Here is a 15,658-nt window from a genome sequence, read left to right as displayed (position 1 = left end):
GATTTTCCAGATGGGGGCTGATCTAGTCTCTATTCAGACCGCTTCGGTGTTCGCCGGCATAATAACAATGCTGGTTTAAGGAAATCTGGAGATATGTTTCCCCAGCTTTTTGAGACGAACCTCTGTGCGCAAAGGATCAATAAGCAACATCACTATGCGCTAAGACTATCCCAGTAACCGTTAAGTTGGTCTGTCCAAGCCTAGTTGGTTTTATATATGTTTAGGTGCAGCTTTCGTCTTTGATAGATCTTCATAGCGCTCAGCCAAGCCTTGTCTTTGAGCAGCCTAGGTCTGTGTAACTTGAGGTGCTGATTCTGTCACCTGCAGGTCGGTGGCCGAGGGTTCAGCAAAGAATCCTTAGCCACGGTCTCGGTCTATTACAACCACCATTTAGGAAAGATCTCCGGACAAGACAGTCAACAACGGATACTGAAGGTCTTTAGAATAACTGGGTCATGTGGATTGCTTCTGAAACATAACAAGCAAGTGCCGCTGAATTATCTGTTTGTTCAGTTCGCTTAACACAAGGTCCACACGTAGTCCCTGGAATTCTGTATGCCAAGAAGGCCTCGAACTTATATCATGTTGCGGTTTGCTTGATTATCAGATCTACTGGATGTTCTGCCAATGGCTGAGTCGGGCCGACAGGGTTTAGGCATTCGGTAACTATGTAGCCCGAAGTAACAAGGGCTAGGTCAGTTGCATTCATCCGTCGATCCCGCGTCGTAATTATTGCACATCTCCAAGGACTGCCGAGGCTTGGAGATCTCGGTCGGATGGCCTACTCCCCGGGAGTCACGACGACTGGGACAGGCATGCTAACAACAACCAATAAGGACTTCCCGCGGGAGCCCCCTAGCGGTGAGTGTCAAGCCTCATCAGAGTAGAGGCTCATTTCGAAGAGCTCTATGCCGGCATTTGCATCTGGATGCCGTCGTACCGTACCCACGAAGCCACGTACCAGTATCCCGCTAGCGCACAGACTCCCGTACAGATTGAGTTCTGATTGAGGCTGGGTTCACGGACCAACGGGTTTCCTCTTCTACAGAGAGAAGAGTCGCAATGTTAGAGTTTGAGCATGAGTCAAGCCCAATGCAACTTGGGATACACGACATATCTGAAATGCATAACTTTCGTGCATTAGTTTGACAGATACAGTCGATTGAAGGCCCCAATCACGTCTCACGAATTGAGCTCACAACAACTTCACCTGACTTGACGATAGAAACTATGGTAGTACTATGCTAGTTAAGAGCTGTTATCTCAAATGCCCGTGTTCATATTCCCGTCGTCATGACTGCAAATCTGAGTACTGCGAATCGCTTGTCGTCGAGAAGCCAGCACGAGACGGCATCACGGCACGCCCGGTTGTGAATATGAGTCCTCCGGCTTTGCTCCCATGGAGTGCCTTTGCAACTCGAGTGTCCCGATGGAGAGATAGGTCGAGGTCGGGGTAAAGTTGAGCTAAATATTGAGGATAGAAGTGTTTCGCAGACTTGAACTTGGACCTTGACATTGACATAGACTAGGACAACAGTAGAGGCAGTTCAAACTTTGAGGAAGGTATTCTTACTATAAAGCTTTGTCTTAGTTATATTATAGGTACAATTAGTTAAATAGAAATCATACCTTGTATTAAACTTCTTACTTATATAAGTCGCTCCTATACTAAAATCAAATCAGGCCAACAAAAACAACATGTGATAATATCAAGAGACTTCAGTGCCTGTTATCAACCCTTGTATTTTGCGCTGTGTATAGGCTATAAACTCTTCGGACATTGACCGAGCTAGCCTTTCGAAGCCGTTGACTAAAGAATTATAAACAGCTAAAGCAGTTCTTCCTCCCATGGTATCGACAGGTGAGGTTAGTTAATTGCCTTGGCAAAGTAAGCTGAAATAGAATACTATATCAGATATCTCAGTTCTCTGTTTATCCCACTGACTCTACACAGCATATGCACGTTTAAAGTTGTGATAAGTAGATAGGTGGAAAAACAACATGTAATAATTATTCAAAAGAAACTCAGTGTCGGTGTCTTTCCCCGTCATTAAGACAAAAGCATCTACCCTGTTTGTGTTCATCTGCAGTAGCGCATCGGACGACCCTTGGTGCAGGCACCTCAAAAGGTTAGGAATGCGACGCTCATAAGCAGCTTCAGGGGCTCCGGCTAGACCGGCAAGTGATCAGTGTGCCGTGGGCTACTGACTAGCGACTTACGGGCCGCAGCCGCCCGGTACAAGTCCCCCCCCTGCATCCCAACAGGGTTACATAGCTTTTCTGATATTATGATGGGCAGGGATCTAGGCGAGTCGCGGGCTCGCAAGTCTAGTCTCTCTAGACTTTAGTGGGAGATGCACGTAACTTTGTTCAGTGAGGACATTTGCTGGTGATCCTTGCTGGCTGGAGATTAAGCCTCAGGTGCTGGAGACCAAGGGCGGCCGCGTTGTGAAGAACCTTTGAAGAACCTCAGCGGTTACGAGTGGATGCGACAGATCGCTGCGGACATCATCTGGGGAAATCCGACTCGTTTGCGAGGATCATTAACAGACGTGGACTTAACGCAGTGGAGAGCGGAGTTCAGTTTCAGTGACAGCCCGACCGAGGGGAGTTTCCACCATATGCCATTACCAGGTTTATCCTCATGATCCATTTGCTGCTTATGTGCATTATAAGCGGCAACCACCAAAAACGGACTGCATACTATACGCTAGAGACACGGTGCGCGGAATATTTGTTTCCTCCGCGAACACGCAGGGTTTGTCCGCAGAATAAGCTTTCGGCTCAGCTGTGAACGGAGCAACATATTTCGCGAGCGAGTTCTCTGTTGATGTTTTATTTCAGACAAGTGGGGGGCCTTTTGCAGTCAGCATGACAAATATGACTGTACTAAACTATCAAAAAGGACTCAACAGGTGTCAAAATATGCTGATGAGAAGTGAGCGGGTACAGCACCAAGACCTGCTGAAGCGAGAAAAAAAAAAAAAAAAAAAGTGCGGAAACCGGACCGTTTCTGATGAATCCACTTGAACTGCCAAAAGGGTTTGCATCGCATCGCGTTGGAATTCTCAGGCAGTTGAGAAGGATTTCGGTTACTTTTTTATAGTGGGTCAACAGCGTCGATTGACTACAGCAGCCGCATTTGCTCGCTTATAATCTCTTGCAGAGACTAGAGACAATGAGAGAGAGTGCGGCATCGGCGGAGGAAGCCCGGGTCTGAAACAAGCACATCACTCGCATCCAAGCCCGTCTTTAGACTACAGTAGCTCATCTTGCTTACTCTTTTTAGTGTCAAAAAAAAAGTCTTGACTGTAAGGCTGAGGCGCCGTTTGATCTCTACAGTCACGCCCTGGAACCTTGATAACACGCCACATCTCACGCCCTCACCCTTGTCAAGGTTCAAAACGTTCGTTCTTGAGATTACGCATGCAGAGGGCACGTTGTTCAAAGCTAAACAGGTGCCGACTCTCTTTTTTGCAACGCAACCCCGCGTGCTTGTTAAGGCTTCCAATGGGTGTGTGCCACTTGCGTAATTATACGTACCATGACAGCTGCAAGAACGCAACTCGTCAAAAGCTTATGGCCCATCCTGGACCTAGCAATTGTGGCTGCATGTCCTGTCCGTTTAAAGGATTCTCTTCTCTCCGCTTTCACGGGACACGGGGATTGTTTGATTTGCTAGGATTTTTCGTCATCGTGGGAGATTTCGCCTGCAAGAAACGCGGGATGCCGCTGACTTGAGTGCATGGAGGTGACTGATATTCTATCAGATATAGAATAAAGCCGAAGCACCAGTTTTCTTTTCTTCTTCTCACTTCTTTGACATATTATACATACTCCATGCCCCATCTCTTTCCAGTCTTTTCCGGGATCATCAGGATAACGGTTTCCTTTCTTTTTACTGCTCCCACTTTGACATACACTGCTACCTGCTTACTTGGTCTAAAGATGGCTGGCGACTTTTCTAACAGAGCACCTTGGAAGCGCTCGGCATGTGATCGCTGCCGCGCACAGAAGCTGCGATGTCACCGAGATTCAGGTCACTCAACAGACGCATGTCTTAGATGCCTCAAATCTGGCATCGAATGTGTCACCAGCAAAGCACGTCCAACAGGTCGTCCCCCCTCAAGACAGGTGCAGCCAACCGTTTCAGTTGAGCAAGGTGATACCAGCTCGTCGTCACACACACCACAGACTCTTCACCCTCAGCCGGTGGCACAGACATCAACAGCATGATGAACTTTGAGTATGATTTGTCGCTGGACAACATCTTGGACAGCATTGGGATGCAACATTCCGATTTCATCGTCAATGACAATATCCTCGTCGACATCTCCCCCCTGTCGTCCCAATCGACGAGCCAACACAGCGTTGCACAGGCACAGACAGTGGACCCTAGCACCATCCAATCGACAACGTCGTACCAGTTCAACAGCCTACCGAGTACCAGTTCCATGGACTCTGCCTTACCCATAAGAAGCGATCATGTTGAGCTACTTCTGTCAAGGCTGCATTCGAAATTGTCTGCCCAGCTCTACTCCATCAGATCGTCGCCATGGGACGTAAAGGGTACCCTGAACCTTTCCTTGGCCCATCAGGGTATTGGTCAAGATTTTGAAAACTGCGAGTCCCATCCTCTAGTCCAGGTATCACAAGCTTGCACTGAGCTCGAGAGGCTCTTGTCTGGCCTTCGCGCCCCCGCATCTGCTGAGCATACGCCCTCATCATTTTCGTACACGCCAGCAGTGCCACCGCGTTTACGCACAACACAGCTTCTCATTGCACTTTCGTGCTACATACAAATTGTTTCAATCTATGGTATCATATTCTCAAAAGTGTTCGACTACCTCCTCAGCACCTCTAAGACGTCAATTGGCTCATATCAATCATCCCCATTGACTCTTTACATCGGAGGTCTTCCTATTCCTCCCAATGAAACATTATCTGGAAATCTGCTCGTTCACCTCATCGAGCACCAGCTACACCAAATTGAACAGCTCATGGGCCTGCCAGAGCATTATAGAGTATCTTCTAGAGCTAAAGACACTAAAGATGGAGAATTGGGGTTATTCGGGAGTCAGCACAGTCAGTCTCTGCTTAATGCGGCGATACAGCTGGGAGAAGATAGAGACGGAAACCATGACGACATAAGATGCGTCCGGGCATTAAAGGTAGTGATGCGCCAGATTAAAGATTTTTAGACACCTGTTTATAGAAGTTCTGGGGGTTTGTTCAAAAAGATTGCTATAGATTCCTAATAGAGTAAAACTTACAAGTCTAAAGATTCAGATGGCTCACGTGTTTGAACTGGTGATCGATCTAGCGAACTCTCTGGTTTGGCTGAATCGTCGTGAATAATAATTGTGCCGTACCCTTTCATCCCGTGGGAGCGTAATCCTGGTTGCCCGGGACTTTTGTGGTGGTGGTGAGAGATGACTCGTGGTGTCAGCATTGTGTGGGATTCGCCGGTGATCTCGGAGGAGCTGTTTCAGATTATTGAAGAGCAAGTAGACGTTCTTGGGGAAACGAAGAGTAAATATTCTCATGAGAATAACAGAAATCGTGCTCGATAATTTCCATGGCATAATATATTTATACCATAGCCTCTTTTGTTGGACCTCAATCACGTTAACATGATCAGTTCTCCATGTGATCTTCATCTCAGCCTCCAAATTCCGTCAACGGGGAGTTTGAGTTTACTCGATTTTCGCCGAAAATCCGCTCGGAAATTAAGCCAGATGGCTCCACTTGGCATTCAGGAACATGTGAGACGAACGGGATTAGCAGAGAGCAGCGGCATTCGAGTCTGCTAAACCCGCGGGCATTAGAGGAACATGCAGAGTAACCTCAACAGGGATATGAGCATGTTCCTGTGACAAATTCGATCTGTCATAATACGTCACAACACCCATTGCCGTAAGCAACAATGCCGAGCAAGGATGAAACAAAACCCTCATAGAACAGTATCAGATTCACGTTACGAGTGCATCGAGAAGGAATCCTTCAACGGCAACAATCCGAGTTGGTGAAATCCTTTGCTGACTTTACCTGCCGTACTTCCATTAGTCTTGAATCTGACTACAGCATCTACTGGCCATTCGTGAGCTGCCGCTTATCACCACCCGTGGAGCTGCGACGTATGTCCAAGGCACAGCAGAGACTCAGCTTCCCAAAACGGCCATGAAATGACGCTCAAAGCAAGGTATGGTAACACCAGTTTAAGAACACGACTTGCCTGTTTTATCAGATCTCTCTTTTTCCCGCTAGTCTTAGCGAGTCTTAGTGGGATAATTCCGCGCATGTAACGCAACCAACTCTACCGGTTCATACCGGTATGCGCACGCCCCCCACTCTACAGAGTTCGATTCTGGAAATTCGAATAATATCACCATTTCCCGTAGTCGCCAATGGCGCCATACGGACCGAGCCTTCCGATGACGCATTTCGGCCGAAAAGACCACAGGGTCGACACAACATCCCACACTAAATATGTAAGTAAACCAGGTTTGAGCGGCATTGGGGGACTCAGCACTAAAAGATGACGGCAGCGCTGTCCCCGACTAAATGCCGGTACTGAAAAGGATCGCGATTTCGGAGGATTGGCACAAACCACCTAACGAACGTGTTTGCCAAGGTGTCAGTAGCGGATGATCTGCCGTGCCAAGGTCCAGGTTTATACCGTGGCTATCAAGGTGCTGACTTGGCAAGACGGTTCAGAACCGATATCGATAACGTCGGCGGCAGATTAGAACACTGATGTTGGAGGTCCCGGCCTTACGTTAAGGTGACTGACGTTATGCTAAGTAAATTGAGTAATAGCCTTTGACGTTCCAACCGGCTTTTTAAGTTAAGCTTTAAGCTAAAATTAATCGCGATATGTGTAAAGTCGTAATTGGCCAGAAGCGGAGGCTCTGCGGATTGACTTGAAGAAGTTACGATTCATAATTCCCGCGTCAACAAACGTTCAAGATTAATGCCGTCTGCTTTGCTTGAGTCGTGCCACTTGTAATCCTCATTCATGCTGCCACTTGCACGCCGACCGACAGTATTACTTTGACTTCTTTGCCACGTATTCATAGTCAAAATCTGTTTATTGAAGATGATCCAAGTATGTTACCCTAAACTTATATCACAGACATGCTTCGCGGCGCTGCCCAGGTGATACGAGAGGTCCTGCTGTTCGCAATGTCTGAATAGCTTAAAATCCGACAGCAAGGGCAAATATGAGGCGACACTGTCCGTAGACCTGTAGTCTTTGCATTAAGGAGGCGGAGACGGAACAAGCAGGGCGTCACGGATCCTGAATTAAATGCAGCAAGTGGATCACCATCGTATTTTAAAGCTACCATCACCGTCGTATTTGCTACATTCTTGCTTCTAATATACACTCTCCAAGACGCCTTTTGCGTTCAAGATGGACAGATGAGCCGGAGTAATATCGCTAATCTTGCTGCATCCAGCAAGTCCCATGCACAACTTGAACTCGTTGATCAGCAAGTCAAGGGCCAAACCAACACCATTGGAACCGTCATACTACAGCATTTATTAGTTCTTGTATCAGAATTGGCAGCTGCAGAACTCACAGCAAGACCCCAGATGGCGATTCTGCCGACAAAGACAAAGTCTGCACCGAGCGCAACAGCCTTGAAAATATCAGAACCACGTCGGAAGCCACCATCGATGGCAATGCGCGTCTTGCCCTTGGCAATAGGTGCGATTTCACGGAGGATATCGATTGTTGCTGGAGTAGTGTCCAGCTGTCGACCTCCATGGTTGGAGATGATGATACCATCAACACCCTGCTCAATGGCAATCTGTGCATCTAGGGGAGAAGTAACTAGACGATGTTTTAGTCAGTATGGGTCTTGGCTATCAACATTCGCGCACTCACCTCCCTTGACCCAAATTTCAAGGTCAGTCTGGCTTTTCATCCATGCAATCTTCTCTTCCCAAGTAGCAGCTGTATCTTGAGGAAATTAGTGAGGGCAACCTCAGATGAAACATCAATCACATACCAAAAGACAGGTCAGGAATACCGCCACCTAGTCCACCAGATCCTGACTGGGTCTGAGCGCTCAAGTTAGGAAAGCTAAATCCTGGAGGGACGCTGAAGCCATTTCGAAGATCATCCAATCTCCTGCCAAACATGGGAGCATCCACAGTCAACACGACAGCTTTGTACCCGGCAGCTGGAGAAAATTCATTAATAAGGTTGTTTAGCGAGATGCAAGTACAAAAACTGACCTTTGGCACGGCTGAGAAGATTGGTGGTGATCTGCCGATTCTTGAACGGGCTAACCTGAATGGCATAGGGCGTCGATCCATCAGAACTCTGTCCAGATACATCCTCAAGGGTATCGTTTGACAGAGCTGACAGAATCATGGGTACGTTTCGTGCAGCACAAGCCTTCGACGTTCCAACCTCTCCATCAGCATGCGCAAGACGATGCATCGCCGAGGGAGAGACACCGAGAGGCAAAGCTGCCTTGGTGCCCCAGAGGGTAGTAGTCATATCAATGTTTGAAACATTACGGAGAACGCGAGGACGAAGCAAGTATCGGTCAAACGCAGCCTCATTACTCGCGAGACTAATTCCGCGTAAGTGTTTCAGGAACCGAAAGCTTAAAAGGGTTTGAGTGTAACTTACGTGATGTTGTCCATGGCCCCGCCGTTGTAGTAGTCTGCAAGCATTAGCTGACGATGCCGAGATCGGAGGGCTATGTTTGTGCGCACCTCTGTACATCTGAGACATCTTGTCCGATGCGGCCTGCTTGAGGTCCTGGATAGAGAAGATTTGCGGCTTGGAGGATGTGGCGTCAGACATCTTGGCGGGTTGAATGGGCAAATTGGTACGAGACATGAATCACGGTGTTTTGTAAATGAATCCCTCAAGTAACATTCAAATTCGCTGTAATGGGTAGTATTCAGGTTTATATGACAAGTTTTACGAATGCAACACTAAACGCCAACTCAACAGATGATATTCAACGAAGACATCGTATGTTCAAATCGGTTGCATTACAGTAAATCTTCCGAAACTCAATCATGATATACAGAGTCTCTCCGACGGAAGCCGGCTCAACAGATTGACTTCCGGGGGCCGTATTAGCCTCCGAAAGACAACCTGCTCATGTGGGTCGGGTCATGTAATGTCGGACGTCCGATCTCACCCTGAGCCCGGATAAGTCGGGAGACTTCCGTAAGCTAATGCACAAGTCACGACACTAGTCGGAAAGTTATTTTTATCTTTTACATCTAATCAATCATAACTAATCTTTGCCGCATAGAGAGACTTCCTTACGATGCTGACTCTCAATGCCATAACCCAATCAAGTTTGAAGGATCGCGGCGACGGGTCCCGAACGAGAATGGCCAAGTGCTGACATGTCGATCATGATACTGTCTGACAGTGTTTTCGTATCTTTCTTTTGTAATAGTATTATGTCATTGTAGATGTCGTTGATTCAAGATAGATAGATATTATTCACAAGTAGGCAGACACGTAATATTAATATTTCTCAACGTGCCATCAAAAGATTTAATAAATGACATATTGATAAGGAACAATTTATTCATCTAAATGACTGACATAAAGCTAAACTCAATATCCCCATTGTTTCAACCAAGTGTCAAACCAAGCTGATGATACAGGCTCCATGCAGGCCAAGAAAGAACTCTGTGCCAACGTGTTTGCCTTGGCCCATTCAAGACCCCGAGATCCCTCTTTTCCAGAGGCCAGCATCTCAAAGAAGGCCAACAACTTGAGACCACTTTGAGCCCTCCTCGCAGTCTCGGATGATCCTTCACTGACCTCCTTCACGATGGTCTTCTCAGCACCTCGCAAACGGCCGATCCATTCTTTTAGCGGAATGATCTCAAACGTCTCTGAAAAAGAAGCCTCGAGACGAGCTTTGAGACCAGGCAAGCTGTCTATCCAGCTGGGTGTTCGGGGGTTAAGTAGATTGTAGTAATTTTCCTGTCCTACGACTGAGTTCACGGGGACGACGAGTTGTCCAATGACTTCGGTTAGGAGATCAATGGGGATCCAGTCCAAAATGCTGGCAGAACCAAGATCTAGTGGCAGAGCTCGCAGATGCGCTGAAGCATCGATGATCTGAGACAATCTGTTAGTTAGACAGTAAACGATGCACCGCGAGTGAAGACTTACAGCTGGAACCCAATCTCGTCGAGTCCAAATACTACCTTCGCCAAGAGTCTTAACCGGACCAGCGACTTGGCCAACTCGTAGAACAGAGAGGCTCAATACACCAGATCGCGCGGCCTTGCTGAGGAGATGCTCAGCTACAAGCTTAGATGAACCATAGCCGTTGATCGGTGCATCGAATCGGGGAATGCTTGCTTCTGGTACAGGGCCTAAGAGGTCAGACGGCCAGTGCATAGCAGCGCTGATAGACGACACGAAGAAGAAGCGGATCTTGTGACGAGCCTCTCGGCAGACATCGACCAGACTCTTGAGACCGATGAACTGGGGCTCGAAGGAAGAGAGAGGAAGGTTGAAGTTGACCTCCCAAGCGTTATCTATAGTCAAGGTTAACTTCGAGTGAATGGTTATATGAGGTAACGGACTTACGTATGATAGCAGTGGCTTCATTCTTGATCTCTTCAAGATCAGCCTCACTCAACCCAAGGTTATCTGAGGCCACGTCGTAACGAACGAACTTGGTCTTGCTTTGCCAGTTTGATGAAAGGCCCTTGGACTTGGCCGAGTCTGTTTGACGTTGGAAGGCGTCGGCGCTGCGGTTCAAGCACCAAACCTTGGCAACCTTGTCGTTGTTACAAAGAACATCAAGCAGATACGAACCAATCTCTCCAGTTGTGCCGGTGAGAACAATATGCTCCTTCGCCTCGCGAGGTGGTTCGAAAGCCTGAGCGTACTTGGCAAGCATCTCCCGAGTAACTTCGCTGTGATGAACCTTGTCCTGAGGGCCATGTTCAAGATGAGACCAAACCGTATGGGCGAGCTGAGAGATGGTTGGGTTGGTATAGATAGTACCCGCCTCTACTTCAAGTGGCTGATCGAAGGCAGAACTGAGAAGTCCGGCTAGTCGGATGACATGAAGTGAGTCGAAACCTCTGGTGAAGATGTTGTCATCGTCCTTGAGGTCAACCAAACCGGACACGGTCTCAATTGCCTCTCGAATGCCAGAACGGACTATATCTTCCGTTGTTCCGTTGATGTGAACAGAAGGCTTACCATGAGTAGACCTGTCGTAGATTGCGCTGATGTCGACAGTGAATGCTTTTTCTGTCTCATTGCGAGCGAGAGTTCCCTTTGGAGTACGAGGAAACGGAGTTCGAACGATCTTGACAAAATCACGGTGGATCTGAGCGAACGCTGGAAGAGACTTGTTAACTTCTTCAAACGTTGGCCAGACGTTGTCGGTGATGATGTCGTCTGACTTGTCGAGGCTGTTCTCGTCCGGGTATAGGAGGGCAGCTGTCTGGAAACGGCCACGGCCAGTGAGGTAAGCGGCAGCAATCCATGGGTGGCTGATAAGCTTTCCTTCAGCAGCAAGGGGGTTGAATTTCTCTCCGTTGGAGAGGATGATCAGATCATCACGTCGCATCTCGTACTTCCAGAGATTAGGATGCTTTGGATGTCGTGAGTACAAGTCCTTCGTCTCCCAGATATCAAGCTCAGGAAACGTCTTGAAAACAGGTTGAGTAGCTGAAAGCTTGGGGTTCTGGACAAATACCAGCTCAGACAGGTCTTTGGAGTAAGGACGCATCTCGACACCTGTTCTTGGATGGAAGTAGTAATAAGCCCACTCATCTGGGTGCGTGACGACAGATGCAAGCCACTGGCCCTCTGTCATGCCCATGGTTTGCATGATGGGTACACGCGGGTGGATCAAGTCGCCAACGGACTGAGGAATAGGTCCTCCAGCTGATGTGATGAACTTGAGCTTGGAGAGCTTCTCGAGCACGCGGGGTGACTTGGAGATATCCTGTAGGACACTAGGTGAGATAAACGCTGAGTCGAGTGAGATGTGGTCAAGCGCGTCTTCTATAACGTGCTGCATGATCGGTCCTACAGACGGGAGAACAACGGTCCAGTTGAAGAAGACGGCTGAGTACAGACCAAGGCAGATTCCAGCAACCTAAGATACACACATCAGAGCCTGGCTTCAGATACAAGAAAACGAGACTTACGTGGAAGAGGGGCATAGCGCACAACTGTCTCGTGCCAGTCCATTCAACACCAGTCGGCCTCTTCCCATTCGTAGGCTCCATCAAGTGGAAGCCATCAACAGTAGCAGCAGTCTCGAGATACACTGGCACCAGTTTAGGCAGGCCAGTAGAGCCGGAGGTGTGAAGCAGTGCCAGCACGTCCGACTTTCCTTCATTCCAGGATTTCTGGTAGACATAGGGCTTGACGGGTGTTGGATCTAGGAGCTGGGGTAATTCAGGGGCTTCAACACTTGGAATCTGGAGGTCTTGCAGGAATTCATGGTGATCCAAGCCAGATGAGGCGATCCAGAACTCACAGCCAGACTGTTTGATAAGTGATACGTGCCCTTCAACACTGTTGCGTGGTGACGAGAGTAACAGCTAATCAGTTAGACACTACCTAACGGATGAGATATTCATGGGATCTTACTCTATGTCCCAGCTTTGTGGAAGCAATCATCATGATGAAGTATCTCAGGTCATCTAATGCCCATCAGCAGCTGCCTGCAGTAGGATAGCAAAGTCAACTTACTTTGACCAATGTACGCAATTGTCCTGGGCCCCGCTGGCGATCCAAGTTGGGAGTCGAGCCACCCGCAAAGCCGGTTAATGGAGTTGGCAAAGATCTTGGTGTTGACTTCATCATATCCTTGCGAAGGTTGACCGTTGCGGGGAGTGTAGAAAAGCACGCGATCAGGTCCGTCCCGTGCTATCTCGTCGATTACAACGGGAAGCAGCCTATAGCCGTAGGCGGGCAAATGGGAGATTGAACCCATGGTGTTGGCAGGATACTTTACAAGAGATGAGAGAGAGAATAATGTTTGCTTTGCTATCTTCTGCATGGAGAATTTATGACTATGCAGGGTCTAGCTTCAACACAATACTAATCGAGCTAGAAACGTGCCTTGGGCCTTATCTTACTTGTACAATCCCTTCTTACAATGTTACTAAATGCTACACTTGAGCTGAAACTCGGACCTCGTTAGCAAACCGAGGTTGTTGATATGCACGTTACTTAACAAGCAACCGAACGGAACCTTTTCTCGGCCACATTCCGCGATCTTCCAATAACTTCACTCCGTCGTATTCATACTTCGAATCAGCATAAGTTGCATCATCACGCAGATGAATGCGATTGGTCATCGGAAGCTTTGCGGGGACCGGACCGGAGCTGACGTGCATGAGCTTCCATGGGGAAGTGTCCGATTGCTCCACTCGGCGGCGTTCGGGAACGGAGCCGGACTGTAAGATCGTGGCCGATCTGACAATACGAAATTTAGTTTGAGCTGAGTAAAGGCCTTTAAAACCATTCAAAAATGTGTATCATATTAAAGACCTGTCTCGAACGATATTCTCCTCTGACCAGGACAACACTAGCAGGCTTTCCCTTTCCCTTTCTTGTGCTTCATATCCTTGAACAAAAGTGATTCAAAATGGCAGAACAAGTCTTTCAGAACTTTGAGACCCTTCAGCTCCACGCTGGGTATGACTCCCGTGGATATTTGTCTCGTCAAAAGCTAACATTTTGCAGTTACACGCCGGATCCTCACACACGGTCCACTGCTGTTCCCATCTATGCGACATCTGTTAGTCGTTTCCAAACCTAAGCTTCGGTAGACCCAGCATCTAACTCTTAGTTAGAGCTACACTTTTAACGATTCTGCTCATGGCGCCCGTCTTTTCGGCCTCAAGGAGCTCGGCAACATCTACAGCCGTCTTATGAACGTAAGCGATACTGAATGACCTTTTGACTATTAGACTGACCTTCAGCATAGCCTACTGTTGATGTATTCGAGAAGCGAATTGCTGCTCTAGAAGGCGGTATTGCCGCTGCTGCAACGTCATCAGGTCAAGCCGCCCAGTTCCTCACCATCGCCACTCTCGCCAAGGCCGGTGATAACATTGTTGCCAGCTCGCATTTGTACGGTGGCACGTACAACCAACTCAACGTGCTACTTCCCCGATTTGGTATCAAGACCAAGTTTGTGCGAAGCGGCAAGCTTGAGGACTATGCTGCTGCTATTGATGATCAGACCCGTGCCATTTATGTCGAGAGCATGAGTAACCCTGATTACGTTGTGCCCGACTTTGAAGGAATCGCCAAGATCGCACATGAGCACGGTATTCCCCTTGTTGTAAGTTGGTCGTTCCTATTTCGTTGAACAGAACTGATTGGAGTAAGGTCGACAACACTCTAGGCGCAGGTGGCTACTATATTCGACCCATTGAGCATGGCGCCGATATTGTTGTCCACTCTGCCACCAAGTGGATTGGCGGCCACGGCACTACAATTGGTGGTGTGATTGTCGACAGCGGCCGCTTCAACTGGAACAAGCACTCAGACCGCTTCCCCGAGATGGTTGAGCCTTCGCCCTCGTATCACGGACTCAAGTACTGGGAGGTTTTCGGCCCTGCTACCTTCATCACCCGAATCCGCGTTGAGATGCTTCGAGACATCGGCGCTTGTTTGAGCCCCTTCTCCGCACAGCAACTCCTCCTCGGTATCGAGACTCTCGGTCTCCGAGCGGAGCGACATGCGCAAAACACAGAGAAGTTGGCCAAGTACTTTGAGTCGAGCCCCAATGTGAGCTGGGTTCTCTGGCCTGGTTCTGAGTCTCACCCAACATACGCACAGGCCAAGAAGTATCTCACACGAGGATTCGGCGCTATGCTAAGTATTGGAGTCAAGGGAGATGCTTCAGCTGGAAGCAAGGTCGTTGATGGTCTCAAGCTCGTGTCTAACCTTGCCAATGTGGGTGACGCTAAGAGCCTTGCTATTCACCCTTGGTCGACTACACATGAGCAACTGTCTGAGGATGAGAGGCTGGCTTCTGGTGTGACGGAAGATATGATTCGTATCTCTGTTGGTATTGAGCATGTTGATGATATCATTGCCGATTTCGAGCAGTCTTTCCAGAAGGCTTATGGATCTTAGTGTCGCGGTAGTCCTGATGGACCTTGCGGTCAGATAGGTAGAGAGTGGCGGGAAGGGACGCAATATATATACATCTCAATGTGTCCGCTTATCTTTGAGGGCAATCTTTATTTCCACCCACGCTCGGTTCGACTCAAGTGATGTCATGCAATTCGTTCCCTAGCCATTGATCCATACATAGGCACTCAGTAGAGCTACGATTGGTACTGCTATATTCCACATCAAGACTTGCATCAACCTCCAAGACCCAAAGTGAAATGACATGAGGTCACACATAATCGGAGAGAATCTTCCACACTAGTGCCGCCATGTACTAGTATTAGCTACACGGGAGTACCGAAGATGAGTGTTTTAATTAACGGATTTTGTTATAGGCTGATGAAAGGTTTAATAAATAATGCTTGCATCATGTTCCATTCACCCTATAGCTCTGGCTATGTCCCATCTTCTCTGCCATAAAAGAAGAACTTAGCCATAGGAACCCTCAAAGTTCAGTGAACTTTTATCCCTGAGTTATTGTAATAGTCCCAT

At 48.1% G+C, this 15,658-nt stretch overlaps 4 protein-coding genes across 4 annotated transcripts; 2 read left to right on the top strand and 2 right to left on the bottom strand.

The window, feature by feature from the left end:
- Nucleotides 1-3,948: 3,948 nt before the first annotated feature.
- Nucleotides 3,949-5,677, top strand: FOBCDRAFT_249189 (uncharacterized protein; the record flags this gene model as incomplete). The annotated part of the gene is made up of 3 exons (XM_059610873.1): nucleotides 3,949-4,162; nucleotides 4,195-5,085; nucleotides 5,284-5,677. 3 exons carry the CDS (start codon nucleotides 3,949-3,951, stop codon nucleotides 5,304-5,306), a joined length of 1,128 nt encoding a protein of 375 aa, XP_059467005.1. The 3' UTR covers nucleotides 5,307-5,677.
- A 1,595-nt stretch (nucleotides 5,678-7,272) lies between these two features.
- FOBCDRAFT_219471 (FMN-dependent dehydrogenase) lies at nucleotides 7,273-8,973 on the bottom strand. The gene is made up of 7 exons (XM_031177775.3): nucleotides 8,734-8,973; nucleotides 8,648-8,681; nucleotides 8,245-8,588; nucleotides 8,016-8,189; nucleotides 7,892-7,966; nucleotides 7,584-7,837; nucleotides 7,273-7,533 (listed from the first exon to the last, which is right to left on the bottom strand). Exons 1-7 carry the CDS (start codon nucleotides 8,858-8,860, stop codon nucleotides 7,378-7,380), a joined length of 1,164 nt encoding a protein of 387 aa, XP_031048908.3. The 5' UTR covers nucleotides 8,861-8,973; the 3' UTR covers nucleotides 7,273-7,377.
- Nucleotides 8,974-9,333: 360 nt separating this feature from the next.
- FOBCDRAFT_249187 (uncharacterized protein) lies at nucleotides 9,334-12,968 on the bottom strand (the record flags this gene model as incomplete). Its single annotated transcript, XM_059610872.1, has 6 exons — nucleotides 9,334-10,114; nucleotides 10,169-10,539; nucleotides 10,592-12,122; nucleotides 12,175-12,516; nucleotides 12,623-12,675; nucleotides 12,725-12,968. 6 exons carry the CDS (start codon nucleotides 12,966-12,968, stop codon nucleotides 9,602-9,604), a joined length of 3,054 nt encoding a protein of 1,017 aa, XP_059464566.1. The 3' UTR covers nucleotides 9,334-9,601.
- A 657-nt stretch (nucleotides 12,969-13,625) lies between these two features.
- FOBCDRAFT_259023 (Cys/Met metabolism PLP-dependent enzyme-domain-containing protein) lies at nucleotides 13,626-15,231 on the top strand (the record flags this gene model as incomplete). Its single annotated transcript, XM_031177766.3, has 5 exons — nucleotides 13,626-13,675; nucleotides 13,724-13,778; nucleotides 13,834-13,917; nucleotides 13,968-14,327; nucleotides 14,375-15,231. 5 exons carry the CDS (start codon nucleotides 13,626-13,628, stop codon nucleotides 15,125-15,127), a joined length of 1,302 nt encoding a protein of 433 aa, XP_031048899.2. The 3' UTR covers nucleotides 15,128-15,231.
- Nucleotides 15,232-15,658: the final 427 nt, after the last annotated feature.

Source organism: Fusarium oxysporum, chromosome III (assembly GCF_013085055.1).
Source record: "Fusarium oxysporum Fo47 chromosome III, complete sequence".
NCBI lineage: Eukaryota > Fungi > Ascomycota > Sordariomycetes > Hypocreales > Nectriaceae > Fusarium > Fusarium oxysporum.
This window is presented reverse-complemented; position numbering and strand designations above follow the sequence as displayed.